This window comes from Crinia signifera, chromosome 2 (assembly GCF_055691185.1).
Source record: "Crinia signifera chromosome 2, ASM5569118v1, whole genome shotgun sequence".
Taxonomy (NCBI): Eukaryota; Metazoa; Chordata; class Amphibia; order Anura; family Myobatrachidae; genus Crinia; species Crinia signifera.
The window spans coordinates 384,102,008-384,123,275 of NC_139218.1; the positions used below are offsets into that span (position 1 = coordinate 384,102,008).

The window sequence follows — 21,268 nt, forward strand, 5'->3', positions numbered from 1 at the left end:
TAACTAGGGTGGTGCAGCAGGTGCTACGCACAAAGCCCCGGAAGGCAGGGGGCGCTGTTCTGCAGCACCTGTCATCCTTCAGTTGTAATCATTCTCACTTGCAATTCCCTCTTCTAGGGATGGCCATCGTTGCAATCGCCATCGATGGCTATTCAGCAACCAGCCATCGATAGTCATAAACTATGTGATGGATAACCATCGATAGTTTTAGCTATCGATGGTTATCCATTATCTTTGACTGAATGGCCCGTGTGCCAATCAAAACATGGGGGTGGGGTTTACAGGCGTCAGGGGCGGAGCTATGGGCCTCACAAAGTCCAGCCCTGGCCCACACAAGGTGCATCGTGGGTCTGGTGCGCGGTGTGTCATGATGTCATGCAGTGCTGCGGACCCGCCTGCGCAGTAAACAGACAGCAATGAGCCAGCCAGGCCCATCGTCCAAACACACAGCAAGGAGGAACCGCCAGCATTGCACCAAAGACAGGCGGTGGCCCTCTTTGCCCTTCCAACTAACAACCATTTCTGGGCCGGGGACCCTGGAAGCACCGCTCTCCTCCATCCGTATGATTCTCGCCCTCCAAGTGCCGTTTCAACACTCATTACTCAGCTCTGCTCCCCGCTGTAACCTCCAACAGCGCAGTTGGGAACTGCAGGGGAGTATGGAGGGGCATAGGACTGGAAACACATCCCTCCACTCTCGTCTCAGGCACGGCTCGGGCCTGATTCAAGCACTCTCCGGCCTCTGCTCTGCTGCTCGCTGGAGAGGGGTGACAGTAGCACCCATGCAGCTCCACGAAAAGCTCTGGCCACGGGGCCCTGTAAGACAGGGGGTCCCCAAACTCATGTCTTGCCTAGGGCCCAGTAACGTTTAAATCTTGCTCTGCAACTACAGCTGCTTTATACATAAACTAAGCAGGGGGTAAGCGCTGCCAGGTACCAGTTAAGGAACCTGATAATGGGCAGTTGCCATTTAAGGTGCCCATACACTAGGGCGATTTGGTCATCCAATTTCGGATGAAAAGTGTCAAAATCACATGTGTTATGGTGCCCATACACGCTGCCAAAAACCGCATGCGTTATGGGCTGGATCGCGATCTATGGGCAGTACAAAAAGTATTTGCTATCGCACCATGTATGGGGGTCTTTAGACATTAGGTCTGATGCGATGCGTGAGCGCCCAGCCCTGTGACACACTGATGTGTCCGTGTGTCCTGCTCCTGTCTGCGGAGATTAATGTCACCACCTGCTTCTTAGTAGCTCAGCGTTGGCAGTGCCCGCAGGTAGCGGGTGACTTGTCTCTTAGTGAAACGCTCCATCCACTGGATCAAGCTCCACACACTGGCCCTTATTCTGGTTGGTGCGGTCGAGCCGCATATGCGGCTGCGACCGCACCAGACGAATCCCCGCCCACCCTACGGATCGCCACGGCCGTCCGTACACGGACGGCTGGCGATCCGCATAAAAATGGTGGAGGCTACGCCTCCACCATGGTGGGAGCTGCCCCCTGCATTCGATGGTCGTCGACCATCGAAGGCAGGTCCGCACGCCGCGGCAGCTCCCGCAAGCTGAGACCACACGGACAATCGTCCGTGTGGTAGCTTGTATGGGGGCTGAAAGCTGACATCCGGCGACGTCAGCTTTCCGCCCCCATGAGTTGCGTCATGGCCTCATTACCATGCGTACGCCCCGCGTTTGCATGGGAACGCCCATGAAACGCGGGGCGTACACATAGGGAAATGAGGGCATGATGCCTCTCACGCCCCTATACGCCCCCTTTGCGGCGGACGAAATCCGTCTGCGGCGAAGGGGGCTGCACATGCGCAGATTGACCTCTGCGCATGTGCAGAGTAAAAACATCGGCGGTACGGCCGCACGCGGGCCGTACCGATCCGATTAGAATAAGGGCCACTGAGAGGACTCGCTGGGACTAATTTCACTAGAAAACAGATCAGCATTAATGAGCGTTAATTGGGCGAAACATGTTTGCAAAAATTATTTCATTAGCTTAGTAACTTCCTCTCCCAAGACTTCGCTGCAGTTTGTTAAACAGAGGACGCCCCTGACATAGACAGAATCTGTGAATGTGTCCGGAGAGAGACGCACTGTGGCCCTTATTCTGGTTCACTGGCAAATTCCTTCTCAAATGGACAAAACCATGTGCACTGCAGGTGGGGCAGATGTTACTTGTGCAGAGAGAGTTAAGGTGTCGCAGCAGTGTACGGACACCCGATGGACTGCAAGCCGCCGGGACCTTCTGGCGGCAGGGACACATGCGATCCGTTGTGATGGATCGCATGCGTCCCTGCTTAGCGCCTGTCCCAGAACGGGTGGTCGGACGGCCAGCCGGTCCGACCACCTAGTCGGGTCCGATGCTCACGGGACCGCGCATCGGACCTGACTACATGTCAGGGAGAGGCGATTTGATCCGATTTAACGGGCCGATTGGTCGCAATCGGCCGAAATCGGACCAAATCGCCTTGATGTATGACCAGCTTTAGATTTGGGTGAGTTATTTTGTTTCTGTGCAGGGAAAATACTGACTGCTTTATTTTTACACTGCAATATAGATCATACTCTGAAGTAAAACCCCTCCCAAATCTAATTCTCTCTGCACATGTTACATCTGCCCCACCTGCAGTGCACTTGGTTTTGTCCATTTGAGAAGGTATTTGCCTTTGCGAGTGAACCAGAATAAGGGTACTGTGTACACAATACTTGCCTGCTTAACGTTGAGGGGCTGTCACGCTCTTCACAAAGGGCGTGTCTAGCTTCACATAAGGGAGTGTCTAGCTTCACATAAGGGCGTGTCTAGCGTCACATAAGGGAGTGTCTAGCTTCACATAAAGGCGTGTCTAGCTCCACATAAGGGCGTGTCTAGCTTCACATAAGGGCGTGTCTAGCTTCACATCAGGGCGTGTCTAGGTTCACATAAGGGGGTGTCTAGCTTCACATAAGGGTGTGTCTATGCTTAAATGTTTGTTATTGCGAGATATTGCTAAATAACATTAGTAACAATATATTTTGTAAAGTTTTGCAAGTATTGATACTAATGTTGCTGTTTGCATTGTGGCGTGCGGTGGGGTGAGGCAGAGGCTTTCCTGTTATACTAACCGTATACGCCGGAGTCTTATTCTAGTTTATATAATATGTCAAAAATACAAAGAATATATATAAAAAAATCTTATTCATTCTAATAATTTTTATAGTCAAAACTCTGGAGTAAAAAGTCTATGGCAGGTGAGGCAGTGCCTCACCTGGCTACTTGTTCGGCACATATCAAAACTCAGCGTATCTCCAGCAGTGTATACTGCTGCACATGTGTATACCGCTGGTATACTTGCCAGGGACTCCTCAGCCATTTACCTCACTTCTTTTCATTTCTTCTCACTCGGCACAATATCCATGATTAATGTGTTGCCTATGGAATATATTCCACATGCAATTTGATCTTGTGTGAATTCATCCCTAAGCATATAAGTATGTTTTCAGTGTATTAACCACTTCAGCGGTATGCACAGATATTGAACCTTAGTATTAGGGAATTACAAGTCTCAGCACCTCTTATTATATACAGTATGGACTAAAGGCCCCCCCATACATTAGGCTGACTTCTCCTGAGGACAAGTCGCACCTAATTTCCCTTGAGCTCCCCCGGCAACTCCCCGTGTGGCTCGCTTATGATTTGGCATTGATGTGCCATTTTTCCATGCAATAAATCACCACTGATTTACCGCATGTAAAGACTCCCGGAAAGGTGCAGCAGCGGCGGGTGGCAAGAGACCTAACGGCTGAGAGACCTACTGGCACACCACTGCGTCACCGCTGGCCCACACCTAAGGAATCGGATCCAATACATCCCGGGTGATAAAAAAGCACCCGCGATGTGCCGCTGATGGGTCCGATCCGATAGATGCTAAGTGCAGGAGGTTCAATGGGTCAACCTGATGCGTGGTTGGATGGGACGTCAAACACATGCGATTTGGTCCAATTTATCGCCCCGATCCGTCGGAATCGGGTCAAATCGGACCAAACTGCAGTAGTGTATGGGGGGCCTTTAGAGTGTTCCGTGCAGGGCCCTCCTCCTATGACACAATAGTCCCAACAGCACCTATGGCTCTGCAGATACATCTTGACAACAGGTTTGCCACCGCTTCCCAATATCGGCACACGGTACGGCTATGCCTTCCAGCGTTGAGACCACCCCCCCCCCCCGCCGGCCCACCCACAGTCCATAGTAAAAGAATCACGTCATTAAACACAAAATATCTTTTATTTGTCACCGAAGATTACACAGGATCACTTCTTTTGTTCTAGAATGTTATCTACATCCGCACCTATATACAGTATACAGCATTATCCTATTTACACATTCAGGAATACAGCATTACAAACACAGGGCATCAAGGAATCGTATTCTCAATTGTTCTTCCAGAAAAAATAAAAGCAGAACGGACAGGAACCAGCAGAGCAGTACCAAGGCGGAGCGCCATACACTGGGAAGACAGATGACAGACACCAGATTTAGCAATGAAGGAGAGAAACTAATAGCCCCCACAGGGTTTCCTGTTGGTACGTCTAGTGCAATGTTTTGCCCCTGAGCTCCCTTTGTTTATTTATTTTATTACCGTAACACTTTAACGATGTGGATGGTTTCATCCATAACATAAAACAGCAGCACCCAATCAAACGTCAGCTCTGATCGGACGGAGGAAAGAAATAGTAACAGATGAGATCTGATTGTTTTTTTTTTTTTTTTTGCAGCTCTTAACGAGTTGCATTCATCCTACAAGACTTAAAAGTGATACACATAATCTCATAGGTTGCTAAGTGGGCAACATCATTTAGAACTGTCCAAGGGGCCACACAGTGAGGAACTGTCTAGTATAGGGTAGGTCTAAGGTAGGTCAAATGCCATTGGGTGCATTTACTACAGTAAAAGAAATTGAGCGGGGCTTCTGCCAACACTTTCTGTTACATCGGTTGCGCACCAGCAGTCGATACGGCAAGGAAAGGCATTGTAGTAATCTGGCGGTAGCAAATCGATTTTTCATTATGAAAAACCCTAAATACCTTAACGTTGTACTCACAGAATAATAAACACATCTTTATATATCCATCAAAATGGCTTAAAAAGTGCCGGTGTTTAAAATCAACTGCAATTTTTTTTTACAATGAGGCCGGTATAAGAAAGGGGCGTTATTTTTGCATGGCAGTAACATTTGTGCGGTGAATTGGCGCCCATGTTAGGGTGGGCATAACCCCATGTTAGCAAATAAGGCCTTTTGCGTTTCATGTAGGTGTTTCGCGGGAGACCCTTTTAATGTCACAATACAACGTAAATCCCACCAGGGGCTATATACGTTACCCTTCCACTGAGGTACGAGGCACGGCACGCCTCCGTTGGGATGACACATTTGCATTCAGCAAAAATGACGACATCAGATCCGGACAGACTGCAACTTTGAAAAAGAAAAAAAAAAAATGGTGTTCACAAGCAACTGCCTCGTTAAGGCAAGATTCATTAGTACGGGCTCATTTGCGGCGGTATATTAAAAGCTGGATCTATCATCTCGAAGTTCCCCATCCAAAACAGTTATGGAAAATAAACTTTAGTAGAATGGGGCGAGATGATGCTTTATAAACGATTACCAGGGATCATGACACATATTACAGATGCCGCAGACAGTCTGTGTTATGGAAATAATCAGTGCGGGGCTTCGCAAGCCTCCAGGGGGGTGTAACGAGAGGTTTCCTGATCCTCACCCTCTTTTTCGGGAAAGGTGGCACCCACTGGTGCAACAAATATAAATCAGCTGTAGATTTGGTTCCAACCAGTAATAGTGATGTTATGTCATATGCAGAGGATCGAAGCCTGGGGAACTATAAGTCCCAGCATGTTCTACCAGGAAAGGGCATTCTAGTACTTGTAGTTCTACAATTGCTGGAAAGTCACAGATTGCGCAATCCGGTTGCAAAAAAAACACCCAAAACCATTTATGGCATTAAATTTGGTATCGGTCCAATAATCGGATCATAGTAGTAAACACAGATCCAGAAGAATGTGGGAGAAACATGTGTTGACCAGTTCCACGTTGACATTTTGATTGTCGACTCTGTATGTCAAACATAACGTGTCGACCTAGACACTGTCCAACCTTTACACCACAACCCTTTAGAAAAAGGTCATCAACTGAATTTAGCAGGTATAGCACTAAGCAGCCAATCCGATTTGAGCTTTGATTGGTCGAGTCACAGCACGTGCTGGACTACAGTAAGGAGCCCTCTGATTGGATAGTTTATGACACGATCGGAAGTATTTAGTAACTAAGCCTTTTTGTCAGTTGTATACAGCAGGGGCGCAATTCGCTGGTACTGTATAAACCATAGGATCGGGGGCCCGGCCTGTGTGGGGGAGGGGAGAATATATCCGGCGCCACGTGAAGTGGTGTAAAGGTGTGGACGTAACGGGTGTTGAAGTGTTGGGAGAATAGAATTAAACATGTGCATACAATTCTATCTCCCTTTTTATTCTCCCAGTGAACACAGAAATAAAGAGATTTATTATCAGTTTCTTTATGAGCGCGGCTTACAATGGGGAACTGGGAATGAACTGCACGCGTACGAATTGAGCGGGTGATTTAGGGCCTACACATGCCCCCCTTATAAACCCGGGTTCAGATAACACATGTGATGCATGATATCCGCGGGCAATCTTTCTTCCATTAAATGAAAAGCACAAATTTGAAAATAGCAGCCGCCCCCCCCCCCCCCCCACCTCCTTCACACGACATCACCCAGCACCTCTGTAATATCTCCGCTCCCAGCCGATTCCCACCGCACCGCGCACCTGTCTGCTCAGCCCAGCAGGTTCACATCAGCACTAAGCAGCAGCATATGTGAGGCGGTGAGGAGGACGATTTTATATGACAAGTGCTCTTTTGGGGGTTGCTTGTAAAATAAATGTCTGTTCTCCTACATGACCCCCCCCCCCCCTCAACCCTAAATCTTATTACATGCATATGGGTAAACCGCACTAAACCAATTTTTTTTTACCTAAATAAAAGCAGAAGGAACTAAATTATTGCTGTAATGCGCGTGGAGCGGGGTATTCAAAGTTAAAAGGTTATGTACTAAGCAAATACACGGGGCTGCAAACGAAAAAAAAAAAAAGGATTTGAAAACTGCATTGACGATATATTTTTATTCGTTATAATTTTTATAGTTACGGGCTGGGTTGTTAGAACCAAGCCGCTGTTATTACCTAGCTGGTCGGCCTCTCCCATCTGTGCGATAACGACAGGCCTGTGTGACAACGACACAAACAAGGCGTAAATGTATTAAGGCTTCTAAAAATGGTTGCTTTGGACAACAGCACCTATTTTAATTTTTGGAAACTTTAGTAAATTAAAACCTTTGAAAATCCATCTTCGTGTTCATTACAGAAAACAATTTGTTCCTTCGACACTATGCAGTTGCGGCTTACAAGTTGACACAGAACTACTAGTATCAGCATGCCCTTGAGAGTCCATGACAGACCTTTCATGTCGGGGCTCACAGGGGACCTGACTCAGGAATTGGAAGAACTTTCATAGCTGCTTTCAACTAACAAGTTAAAAGGGGTTACCATCGGCAAAATCCCCGAGGATGTGAAGATTCATTTGCCCAGGGAGCCTAATCAAGTTGAGCATCATGGGAAAAAAAATTGCAGAATTTTGTTAAAAAAAATTCTTTAACTTTATTTATTTTTCTAAAATCTAGGCTTTCAGTCCCACTTGCACAAAATGGAGTCACCATTTGAGCATTACGCTAAATTGATCATTGACTTTTTAAAATAGAACATTCCAAGAATTAATGATATATCAGTAGTGCAGTGATAGATATTGAGAACTGCGCCGCACAGTGTTGGATGACTGGTAGGGTGTTTAGCTGTTGCCCTTATGAAGTTGTTCATCTATGCTTCTAAACGCGCCCAGTATTATTCACTACGTGGGATGTAAGATGGCTTTTCCTGACCATCATGTGGCAATTTACCGCTGACCACAGGAAGGCTCGGAGATTAATCACTTGGGGCAAGCAACAAAGTATTTGTTGACAGAGTTCCAGTAGGAAACTATAATACCCCTTTCACACCGCACTTGTTTAACGGTATATTGCTGTTTTTTTCCCATTTCAAAACGTTTAAGGCTGCAGTGGGAAAGCGCCAGAGTTGATTTACCGGTTAAAGATAACCAGTATTTCAAAACGTTTAGAAAGCAGAGTCCTACACGTTTCAGAGCCGTTTCTTATGCAGTGAGAATGGCTCTGAAACGGTATTTAGTAAAAACAACAGATTACAGACCTGTGATAGGCTGTCCCCAGCATTCTGCCTTGAAACGTGTTCAGGGGATTAAACGGGTTGACTGATGTGAATGGTACTTAAACTGTATTTAAAACGGTAATCTACTGCAATGTGAAGGTTCAGACCCGTTTTAAATACCGTTTCAAAATACCAGTTTTTAAAACGTTTTGGCAGTGTGAAAGTGGTATAACTCATACTAAACCACCTCTGCAAACATTGTCAACATTACTGTATGCCAGCTAGGTATCGTGCTGACTCAAAGACTTATCTCCAGGTTGGCCACTGTCTTTGGCCAGACTGCAATAAAATCTAGCGTCATATTATGTGCCACTGCCACGGAACAGAACATTGTGTTATGGTATAGGCACAGATTGGCATCTTCGCCACACAAGCCTAGATGCTTTTTTTCCCCATCACTCTTGGGAAGAAGCCAATCACAATCCCAATTCCATTAAATCGCAGCCGGACAAAAAAAAAACGTGCTCCGCAACACTTTCTGCAGAGATTTTGCAGCACCAGTTCCGTCTGCTCCGCGTTACTTCACGAGCGACTATTTTGCAGACTCAGGTCTTCTAAAACCTTCCGGCCCAAGGGAGCAAATGTCAAGCAGCCCTCCTCGTACAGTAGAATCGCAGGTCTTGGTTTCAATTAAGTTTTGAGTGAAAGGAGCCAGACCGCTGTGTACAGGGGGGCGGGGAGCTCGGTGTAAAACATAAAATCAGATTCTAAAATTTCATGTTAAGTGCACGGACTTTGCATAATGAATAGGGCTGTCATCTATCATCCTGACATTTACAAGTCACGGCTCAAAGGCTACTTTATTAGTTTTCTCCTCTCAATTTTGATTTATGCTCATTATAGCATGTGTAATGCGCTAGATGGAGGCTTACACTTTCTCTAATACATTTGGATGAAGAAATAAAGTTCTAAGTGGCCGCCGGAAATTCACATGACTAAAGCTCGGAGCTCGTGCTACTTCCATACAGAGAATGGCCAAAGTCTTCCATGGCGAGCTAACGCTTTGCAAACCTAACAAGAAGTCGTTGGGCCTATCACCTATATATATATACCGTGGAAGCAACCATGATCTGAAGACGGCCTATCAATCCACAAGGAACTAGCAACATCACAAGATACAAACATTTTGAGTAGATCCCAGTGACTTGATATAAGCCCAGCCGCCAAAATGGCAGACACCGCAACTTTTGAAATCTCCATTTTGGATGGTTTTTTTTTTTAAAGGGGAAACTTTGTAAATCCAGTAGCCTTTTGCTGTTTATTCACCGGGAACCACTGAAGTCTCTATGGAACGTGCTCCGCTGCCAAGCTCACTTAATACGTTTTACTGCGATTGCCCCGACTCTTGGGGTAGCAATGTATTCCTAACTGAGACACATAGATTACAGAGGGCCAATCCCAGGATAGGGAGGAAACCTTAATCTGCGGCCTTAACAGTTAGTAAGATCTCTGAGCCGAGGTTCTAGACCATACTTCTACATCCCTGCCGCCTGTAGCAAGGGCCTAGCAGCAACTTCTAACACATCAATAATGAACTCTGAAGCCAAGACGTGCGGAACAGAGGAAGAGTGGCTTCCATTGAACACAGACATGAAGTATAAATTCCACTGGCGTATTATAAGATCCTGCTTGCAGTCACCCATTATAAAGAACTCCTGGACCTCATCTGTTGGTTGGCCGTAGTCCCCTTTATCCCCACCCAATACATCAACGACTGTTAGCGAGTGAGACGTTGGTCAGGAAGGAATTGTACAGAACATTCTCATACAGTAGACTCAATCAGGATATAGCCAATCAAATCCCTAGGAAGCGGTGACATCACAGAGGTAACATCACACCACCGGTTCTATGGAACTCTCTAGAGGCAGCCATTTTGTGAGCTGTATCAATATGGCTGCTCACTGTGTGACAGACATACAGCAATACATCAATTACCTCAAAGATCTAAGAAATTTCTTTCATCTAAAGAATGACGTTAACCAAGACAACATGGCAGAGATGGGGTATCGATTTCACAGGAAGTAATAGTTTCGGAAAGTTTACCCCAATGTAATGAGATTTGGGTTTCAATAAACCTTGACCTTGGCAAAAAAAAAAAGGCTTGGACATTGCAGCAGTCAAGTTGTTGTGGAACTACAAGTTGCAGCATGACCTGGTGGTTCCTCAGCACCTGTAGAACTGGGGGCAGACTACTTGACGTTGGGACAAATAAAAACATTTGGGGATGGAGGTGTGTTTGTGTGTGGGTGGGTGGGGGTGGAGTCCACATTTCCTGTGGCCTCCACTCTGCTTTATTTTCAGTGTCATGGTGGAAAGATACTGGTGGGAGCCAGCTCAGTTGCACAGAGTAGTATGGGCCTCTTTTTATCTCCAGGCCCCATATACTGTAGGTACAGCCGCCAATGCTACAGCCTGCAGGAGAGCCCTGGAATCTTCTGCGCTCATTAATCTGCAATTTTTTTCAGAACTGATCAATGTAATTTGCTCTTGAACTGAAGCTAGTCCACGACTTCTCACAGTTAAATGCGTAATATACCCAGGCATCGATAATTGATAAGTGAGTTTTTTAGATGTTTGAAGCATTGATAAGGGAGGAGAAGTGAGCCAGGGGAGAAATGGCCCCTGACAACCAATCAGCTGCTCTCTATAATGTTATATTATGCAAATTATAGATGTTACTTCAATGCTGATTGGTTTCCATGGGCCGCTTCTCCTCTGACTCACTTCTCCTCCTTATCAATGCTTCATACATCTACCCCACAGGGAGAAGCACTGAAAGGTAAAGATGACATAAATGCCATGGTGAAAAGCACAGAAAGGTAACGTAATAGCAAAAGATCCAGCATTGTATGGAACAGCAAATACATTAATGATATCTGAAGGCAAGATAGTCATATTTGAGGGCTGTGAAATACAGTAATGTGATCAATTTGCATCCAGATGAGCGTCATTTATTCCGGTGGAGACCTATATTTGATATACCTACAGATTTTAACCGTTTAAAACAGAGAACTGAGCGGATATATTGAACATGGCTGATGCATACCGGAAGTGGTGCACAAATGAGAATAACAATAGGTCGTTTGTTTTTCTATAAAAATCAGTTTTCTCTTTATTTGTAAACAGGATCCTTTTTATGTCCATTTATGCAAAGCGACAAACGCCCAGACCTACATTTATTTTTTAATTACAGTTAAAAGCAAAAATTATTCTTTTTTTTCAAAATTAAATATCCCCCCCCGTACCTCTATTTTTTTTTGCTTGCAAAATAACGTCTCTAGATTTTTTTTTATTTTAATTTTTTGTACAAAACACATATACCAGCAAGGAATAAAGCGTTCCTCGCCCCTATCTACACAAGCATCATTGCATGGAGAAGTTTTATTTCAATAACAGGCAGCCCACAGACTCGCACGAAACCCAATCCAGTTGCTAATTCAGGGGGAAAGGGGGGGGGCGCATCAAATGCTTCTTATACAACATCGGCCTTTATAAATATAACACAAGTGTGTGTGTGCGTCCTTACACAAGCCCCCTTCAGCCTCACCTCAGTTCTAGTACTAAAATCAGATGAAAGAGAAGACGTGACTGAATAAAGTAAACACTTTCTCCCATGTCCCCATTTCCTGCACGTGGCAGTCAGACTCCAGAGACGCCGAACAGTCAATGGGTAACTACTGTGTAGTGTCAGAAGTAACAACTGAGACGGGGGTATGGAACTCCAAATAATAGACACGATAGGGTTGGCCTCAAGTGGTCCACGATCAATGCCCCCCAATTACAACCTCCTGCCCCAAGAGTCCCCAATACAATTTTAGGCTGCTCCCTTTTTGGAACCCTAGATAATAGACTACTTTGGGCCTTTTTATCACCTCTCTCCCCAACGCGTGTGGTATAGCTCTGGTATGGCTGCTACAGTCAATAGGTCAACATGCACTAGTGACAAAAGGTCGACATGATTATTTTTTAGGTGTCACTGTCGACATCTCAGCAGGCGGACCTCTTATTAGTATAGTGTGTACCTCCGCATGGCGCGCCACTTTAACCGTTCCCACTCGGAGTCCAAGTGGATGAGGTCTACCTTTTCATTGTCAATCTTTTGATTGTGTCAACTTATTGACTGTCAAATTTCTGATGTTGACCTATTGACTATCTATCTAACCAGACTTTGGGAGTCATTCGGATCCCCTCCCCAAATTATAAAGATAGGCCTGGGTAGTCCAGGCCACTGCGCTACAGCTGGGGAGGAGGACATTGGAAAGTTGGGTTTATGAACGCGGAGAACGTGCTCCGCTGCCAAGCTCACTTAATACGTTTTACTGCGATTGCCCCGACTCTTGGGGTAGCAATGTATTCCTAACTGAGACACATAGATTACAGAGGGCCAATCCCAGGATAGGGAGGAAACCTTAATCTGCGGCCTTAACAGTTAGTAAGATCTCTGAGCCGAGGTTCTAGACCAGTGGTAGCCAACCCTAGCCCTCGAGAGCTACCAACAGTGCACATTTTCCAGACAACCTAACTGCTGCACAGCTGCACTCATTACTCACTGACACATTTTAAAAGATACACAGATGGAGCTAATTAGCTCACTTGTGATTCTGTGAGGAGACCTGCAAAACATGCATTGTTGGTAGCTCTCGAGGACTAGAGTTGGCTACCCCAGTTCTAGACCATACTTCTACATCCATGCTGCCTGTAGCAAGGGCCTAGCAGCAACTTCTAACACATCAATAATGAACTCTGAAGCCAAGACGTGCGGAACAGAGGAAGAGTGGCCACCATTGCACACAGACATGAAGTAGAGGAACTTATAGAAGTATAAATTCCACTGGCGTATTATAAGATCCTGCTTGCAGTTACTCATTATAAAGAACTCCTGGACCTCATCCCCACCCAATACATCAATGACTGTTAGCGAGTGAGATGTTGGTCAGGAAGGAATTGTACAGAACATTCTCATTCAGTAGACTCAATCAGGATATAGCCAATCAAATCCCTAGGAAGCGGTGACATCACAGTGGTAACATCACACCACCGGTTCCCAGGGATTACAACACCGGTATTCCCAACATGTCTGCCACCATTGTTTGCAATTGGCGCACTTTAACAAAGGCTTAATCACAAAATAGAGCTGAAAATAACAAATGCAATAAAAGACCATTTCATTGGCCACGTCAAAATCCCAGTCCGACTGCTACACCTGCTTCTGGAGCCGCAAAACACTTTATGTCATAAGTGAGAATGGAGAAGATTCTAAAGTCCTCTAGAGGCACAAGATACGGTTATATTGGGTCCTATCGCCCATATCGTGGTGTTGGGGAAAAAGCACGCGGGGAAATACTATCAATTGCAGTTGAAATGTAACACAGGCAACACATTGGGGCAGAGAATTCATCCTGCCACATACTGCATCATGAGACAAAGGAAATGAAATGAACAGTTTTGGTTAAAATCAAGGCAAAATTCAGTTCCGAAAGGTAGAGCGAAGTAGATTTTCTTCCCCTTCAGAAACGCGTTGATCCCTGCTCCGTTTAGGGAAAAGATGATACAAACTTTCCACAAACATCCTTAAGATTTTTTTTTTTTTATTTAAAATTTTTGCAATCCACATCAAGTACCTGTCGACGTAAAGTTTTGACACTTCTCTCTTGAATTCCTCACAAGGGAAAACAAAAAGAACAAATTCCACTGTGGTCGGACTACAGCGAAATACCTTCTGATCATGGCGAAACGCGTGGAGGCCAAATTTTATTTCAAAAATAAAAAGTTGCAATATTTACAGCTCGGCCGCCTGAACATCCCGCTCGCTCTCTCTTTTTTTTTTTCCCCAGTCCATTTTAAGAAAAAAAAAATAAAGAAAGGCGTCATTACAACACAGTTTAGGTATGCGGCTACCACTGTAGCTGTCTTTGGCAAGAAGTCAACACATTAACCCTCTATATGTCACCTTCTGCCCATCTCACTCTGTCTCATAAAATGGATGTTGTTTGCGCTGTCTGACAGTTCCGGGTACTGCTCTACGGAAATGACGTAATACCCATCATATCCCTGAACCCGGACTGTGCTCAGTAACTGCTGTTTCTCTCCTTCTGTCCATGCCCGGAGACCCTCCTCCCCATCCAAAAGTCTCTGCTGTTCTTTGAGCCACGCCTGAGAAATGGCCCTTTGCCTGGCCAGTTCTAACACGCGGACCTTCTCCTCATCCAAGGTGCTCCCGTAGCGAGTGTTCAAGCACAGCGGGCCGTACTGTAGCTGGATGTCTGTGTAGCGTCTAGTCCTTGTACCGAGAACGGTGTTGATCTGTGATACGGTTACGTTGACCCCGTTCTCCAATGTTCTCCTGCCGCCGCTGAGTCCTAATATAGACAGGTCACTCTCCGGAGTCCCCTGCTTGACAAAGTAATGAGTGTCAACTCCGTCAATGGTGAAATGCAAGTCTTCTAAGTAGTGGGCGTTGTTCAAAATGGCGGCAATACGTCTCCCGTCCTCATTAGCCACGCTAATGATGTCTGTGGTGACCCGGCCATCCTTCATCGCAAACTTGACGCCTTTTCCGAAAATGGAACCCAAGGAAGCAAATTTCTTGGTCTCTTTTTCCGGCCGACAGCCAGCCATTGGGGAGTTATAGACGGGATCAAAGCGCTCCAGGGTGACAAACGATCTCAGCTGCTTCTGCACCTCGCACTGCACGCCCAGGATTGACTGCGGGAAGAGAGAACACACTGTTACTTTGTGATGCACATCCCCCGGTGTCATACACTGGAATGGTAGTCAGTCACCAACATAGGTGCAGCAATATTTATAATCGAACAATAACATACAGTAGTAACGTACAGACAGAAAATTATTCTGGATGCCCCAAAACACAATTGCATATTTTCTTTGTCTCACGAAAGTAAGATTGACGTACAGAAATAGCTTAATGGGTTCTTCTGTGGTTATGCCAGAGGTGAATATTCCCCTAGACAGGCACGACTAATCAGTAGTGGAGATGAAACCAGCCCAGATTAATAGTTCCACCAGTGTAGCCTGTTATATGCAGATCTGCTGAAAAGATCCCTCCAAAAATGGCAACCATCTTGAAGGAGACTGAAGCTAGACTGGACCTCTATCGCACGTCAGGGAAATGCAGCGCATATAGCGTAACCCAGAAGTGCAGGATTCCAGGAGCGCTGGTACACCAGCAAGCACTTAACCCTGGCAATGAGCACTGAGCCCATGGCAACGAGCAAGCCACTGGCAATGAGCAAGAAGTGCATGGCAACAAGCAAGAAGCACATGGCAACAAGCAAGAAGCCCCTGGCAAAGAGCAAGAAGCCCCTGGCAATGAGCAAGAAGCCCCTGGCAATGAGCAAGAAGCCCCTGGCAACGTGCAAGATGCCCCTGACAACGAGCAAGTAGGTAAAAAATTAATGTATAGTGGGAGGGGGCGGCAGAAACTTTTTTGGCAGGGGGCGCAAAATGTCTAATTATGCCGCTTAGTTCCACAAAAGACAACTTCATCTTACGATGTTATTGAAGGGTAAAATGATATCATTCTGGCTATAACCCCCATATAGAACCACTGAGCTCTTGCAGATCGTAAAATCTTAAAGGTTTCGTTTGGGAAAACTTTTTTCACCAAAGCAATTGAATCAAGCCCAAACTGTATGCCCTCCCGTTTATATGCTACCATAACCCCACTCCGTGGGTGGGCCGGCTTGAGGGGTCCCGCAATCTCTGCTTCTCATCCATTTCAGCTAGAAGTCTTAAGATGAATGATCTGCAACGTTTCCAGCTGCAAAAATGTCAAGTGAGGCGTCAGGATATTAGGCCTTGAAGTGCATTAGAGAATGACTTTCAGTGGTTTGAAGAGAGTGGAGAAAGGTCAGAGTGGACCCAAAAGGCTGTTACCAGCTTCTTCAAAGACGTGGACTCTCCTAGTCTTGTGCAAAAAAAAAAAATTCATTTTGGAATTTTTTTCTTTTTTTTCCCCCTCCCAAACCGCTGCCAGAGAACAGATTGTAATCTCGTTCAAAGCAGAAGCTCAGACGGGGCAACAGGCAGGAAAGATTTTAATATTAATTCTTTTTGTAAGCAACTGGACTGCTCATATTTTAGCATTTTAAAAAGAAACGAGAGTCTAAAGTGCGGCTTTGAAATGTGCTCCCGCTACGCTGCCAGGTTTTGAAGTTGCCTTTGACTAATGGGCGCCTTTAGACATACATAATTGATTGCATCACAAATTAGGGAGTCATTTAGCTGTTACCATTTGAAAGTGTAAAATCCATTATGTGCTGATACAAGAGCTTGGTGTGAAATCTCGCAGAGTAAAGTGTTTTAGCCGCGCACCTCGGAGACCGGCGTATTGTGGAGGCTACAAAACTGTGTGCTGCAGACGGCTGGGAGGGCGCGTGCTACGCCCGTACCCCCAGATTGTTAGATCATGCAGAGCCCTGGACTTACAAGGCACAGCGTCCTTTGTCCAACCCTACAATACTATACCCAGCTGCTCAGAGTTTATCTAGTCCCGGTGCACATAAAAGGAACAGCCTTACTTAACAATTAAACCTTCAAAGTCAGCCAGTAATTACTGAGAGAACGTGAGCAGGGCTTGTGATATGCACAGATTATGAGGGGGGGGGGAAACAAAGGATGAATATTGACTTTCAACCCAAGATTCATTATTAATAATAACCGGAGTTTCATAAAAATAAGTGAGATGCTGGTTTAATTATGGAAAACACATAGGAGAGGATCCGGGGATAAGTGGCATTAGTAAATGCTCATTAAGCAGACCGGGGCCGCTGTCGTAATTACTCCGGTATTGCGTGCACAGGACTAAGTGGGTAATTCGGTAAGGGCCGCAAAGCAAAATAATTCTCTAATGGGCAAAACCATGCTGCACTGCAGGTGGGGCTGATGTAACATGTGTATCTCTGGCATCCAGGAGGGCAGCCTACTCTCTCTCTCTCTCTAGTGTCCAGGAGGGCAGCCTACTCTCTATCTCTCTAGTGTCCAGGAGGGCAGCCTACTCTCTCTCTCTGGCATCCAGGAGGGCAGCCTACTCTCTCTCTCTCTAGTGTCCAGGAGGGCAGCCTACTCTCTCTATAGTGTCCAGGAGGGCAGCCTACTCTCTCTCTCTCTAGTGTCCAGGAGAGCAGCCTACTCTCTCTCTCTCTCTCTAGTGTCCAGGAGGGCAACCTACTCTCTCTCTAGTGTCCAGGAGGGCAGCCTACTCTCTCTCTCTCTAGTGTCCAGGAGGGCAGCCTACTCTCTATCTCTGGCATCCAGAAGGGCAGCCTACTCTCTCTCTCTCTGGTTTCCAGGAGGGCAGCCTACTCTCTCCTCTCTCTAGTGTCCAGGAGGGCAGTCTACTCTCTCTCTAGTGTCCAGGAGGGCAGCCTACTCTCTCTCTAGTGTCCAGGAGGGCAGCCTACTCTCTCTCTCTGGCATCCAGGAGGGCAGCCTACTCTCTCTCTCTCTGGCATCCAGGAGGGCAGCCTACTCTCTCTCTCTGGCATCCAGGAGGGCAGCCTACTCTCTCTCTCTCTGGCATCCAGGAGGGCAGCCTACTCTCTCTCTCTCTCTAGTGTCCAGGAGGGCAGCCTACTCTCTCTCTCTCTAGTGTCCAGGAGGGCAGCCTACTCTCTCTCTCTCTCTATTGTCCAGGAGGGCAGTCTACTCTCTCTCTCTCTAGTGTCCAGGAGGACAGTCTACTCTCTCTCTAGTGTCCAGGAGGACAGTCTACTCTCTCTCTCTCTAGTGTCCAGGAGGACAGTCTACTCTCTCTCTCTCTAGTGTCCAGGAGGGCAGCCTACTCTCTCTCTAGTGTCCAGGAGGGCAGCCTACTCTCTCTCTCTCTAGTGTCCAGGAGGACAGTCTACTCTCTCTCTCTAGTGTCCAGGAGGACAGTCTACTCTCTCTCTCTCTCTAGTGTCCAGGAGGGCAGCCTACTCTCTCTCTCTCTCTCTAGTGTCCAGGAGGGCAGCCTACTCTATCTCCCTCTAGTGTTCAGGAGGGCAGCCTACTCTCTCTCTCTAGTGTCCAGGAGGGCAGCCTACTCTCTCTCTAGTGTCCAGGTGGGCAGCCTACTCTCTCTCTAGTGTCCAGGAGGACAGTCTACTCTCTCTCTCTCTAGTGTCCAGGAGGGCAGCCTACTCTCTCTCTCGTGTCCAGGAGGGCAGCCTACTCTCTCTCTAGTGTCCAGGAGGACAGTCTACTCTCTCTCTCTCTAGTGTCCAGGAGGGCAGCCTACTCTCTCTCTCTCTCTAGTGTCCAGGAGGGCAGTCTCTCTCTCTCTAGTGTCCAGGAGGGCAGCCTACTCTCTCTCTAGTGTCCAGGAGGGCAGCCTACTCTCTCTCTCTCTAGTGTCCAGGAGGGCAGCCTACTCTCTCTAGTGTCCAGGAGGGCAGCCTACTCTCTCTAGCGTCCAGGAGGGCAGCCTACTCTCTCTAGCGTCCAGGAGGGCAGCCTACTCTCTCTGGCATCCAGGAGGGCAGCCTACTCTCTCTGGCATCCAGGAGGGCAGCCTACTCTCTCTCTCTCTGGTTTCCAGGAGGGCAGCCTACTCTCTCTGGTTTCCAGGAGGGCAGACTACTCTCTCTGGTTTCCAGGAGGGCAGCCTACTCTCTCTGGTTTCCAGGAGGGCAGCCTACTCTCTCTGGTTTCCAGGAGGGCAGCCTACTCTCTCTCTCTCTCTCTGGCGTCTAGGAGGGCAGCCTACTCTCTTTCTATGGTTTCCAGGAGGGCAGCCTACTCTCTTTCTCTGGTTTCCAGGAGGGCAGCCTACTCTCTCTCTCTCTGGCGTCCAGGAGAGCAGCCTACTCTCTCTCTCTCTCTGTTTTCCAGGAGGGCAGCCTACTCTCTCTCTCTCTCTGTTTTCCAGGAGGGCAGCCTACTCTCTCTCTCTCTCTCTCTGGCGTCCAGGAGGGCAGCCTACTCTCTTTCTCTGGTTTCCAGGAGGGCAGCCTACTCTCCTCTCTGGTTTCCAGGAGGGCAGCCTACTCTCTCCCTCTGGCTTCCAGGAGGGCAGCCTACTCTCTCTCTCTCTCTGGTTTCCAGGAGGGCAGCCTATTCTCTCTCTCTGGTGTCCAGAAGGGCAGCCTACTCTCTCTCTCTTTCTCTCTGGCATCCAGGAGGGCAGCCTACTCTCTCACTCTCTGGTTTCCAGGAGGGAAGCCTACTCTCTCTCTCTATCTCTCTCTGGCATCCAGGAGGGCAGCCTACTCTCTCTCTCTGGCATCCAGGAGGGCAGCCTACTCTCTCACAGCAGAACAATCTAATGCTGAATGGGGAAAGGCCCTGCAACACCATCACTCTTCTGTTCTGAACACTGTGAATGAACTGAGACAATGACAACATACAGTACATCTGTGGAAATAGCATTGGTTCAGAGCCTGCCACATAGGTCTGTACTTGTCTGTGATGAGCGCGGACATTAACTTCTGCTATTCCTGGCCGTGCACTCGCTGTTCAGATGGATGTGCAGAATGTTGCCAGCACGCGGATGTCACACATTACCTTGCTGTTATCCCATTCTTGAGTTTTCATCTGAGTATTGACCAGTTCGTATGATGGCTCCATGGCATCAAGGTCCGGCCTGGGGTAGCCCGGGATCACGTTGTGCAGCTGGAAGCCAAATGTGAGTAGCCAGCTGTTGACATCTGGAGTGTGGAGCATAGAATGGGAGAATGATTAGTACCCACCATCAGTTATTATGCAGGGGGAGCAAATGCATTCATATTGTTTCTGTGCAGGGTAAATACTGGCTGCTTTTGAATGTAGCCCGCAGATGTTAGACAGTTTAATTCTTAGACGGCTATTTAGATTTCAGTTTGAACACAACCCACTTAGATCTGTCTCTCACATGCTACATCTGCCCACCTTCAGTGCAGCATGGTTCTGCCCATTTGCCTGAATCCCTAAGATAGGGTCCTTTTACCCAACTCCGAATATTGCTGAATGCGTATATAATTATATATACTATATTGCAAGAACAGAAGTAATTACCAGATGGGCAGTACCAGCTTTAGAGGTGGCATCTGCCCTGTACAAGGATGGCGATGCTCACGAGAGGTTGGCAATTCCCACATTACCTCAGGGCCGGATTAAGAGGGGGCTCAGAGGCGGTCTGTACCCCCTGGGCCCCCCATGGTTGGCATATATATTTTCCCCTAAAAATATTGGTGCATGGGAGTCGGGTAGTGCTGCAGCTTTACCTATCTGCCAATGTGACCATGATTAATGGTGCTGAGCATCGGGAGCCAAGGCACACTGACTGCACAAGTGTGCAGTGCATTACTGGGAGTTGACTAAGTCCCATGAGACTGCTCAAGAGGTCAGAGGCTGAGAGGCTTGTGCTGAGCTCTAATCACATGCTTCTCAGGCCCATGGAGGACAGCAGCAGCAGTGGCCTCATCATGGGAGGGTTTTTAATCAGAGGCAGCGCTGAGCCTGTGAGGTCTTCTACAGAGTAAGGTACAGAGGGACAAACACAGGCTTTTCATGTGGTATGTATATATTAATCCCCGGACAGTAATGACAAGTGGGAGGGGGCCCCCTGGTCTAAAGTGACCTTGGCCCCCCCAAGGCTTAATCCACCTTGGCATTACCTAGCAATCATTACTAGTATAATGATCAAACACTTTATACTCTGCCTTTTAATAATGCCCTTGAAAACAATGGCCAAGGTCACTGTCCAAATGCCAGGTTGAATTAACTGCCAGCTCGTTAGTGTAGAAGTTCCCCCTTAGCGATGCTGCCAACCGGAGGCTCTCATTAAGCCCAGGAGCGGAGGCAACGTGCAGCCTGGCGGCAGGGAAACAAACCGCTCGCATGCTGTCAGCCACCTTCTGATAAAACGTAGTGGTTTGACGTGGACGAGGGGCTTGTGCAAATAGCGCACACTTATCCTCATGGGGTTCATGT

General features: G+C 47.1%; 1 protein-coding gene across 19 annotated transcripts in view; it reads right to left on the minus strand.

Moving 5' to 3' along the window:
• Positions 1-4,251: 4,251 nt before the first annotated feature.
• Positions 4,252-21,268, minus strand: part of TENM4 (teneurin transmembrane protein 4) — a 929,900-nt gene continuing 912,883 nt past the window's right edge. For all 19 annotated transcript variants that reach the window (XM_083170223.1, XM_083170225.1, XM_083170235.1 and 16 more), the window contains 2 exons: positions 19,862-20,004; positions 4,252-15,061 (listed from right to left, as the gene is read on the minus strand). In XM_083170223.1, the coding sequence (XP_083026349.1) occupies positions 14,303-15,061; positions 19,862-20,004 (902 nt within the window). In that variant the 3' untranslated portion in view covers positions 4,252-14,302. The remainder of the gene's footprint in view (positions 15,062-19,861; positions 20,005-21,268) is intronic.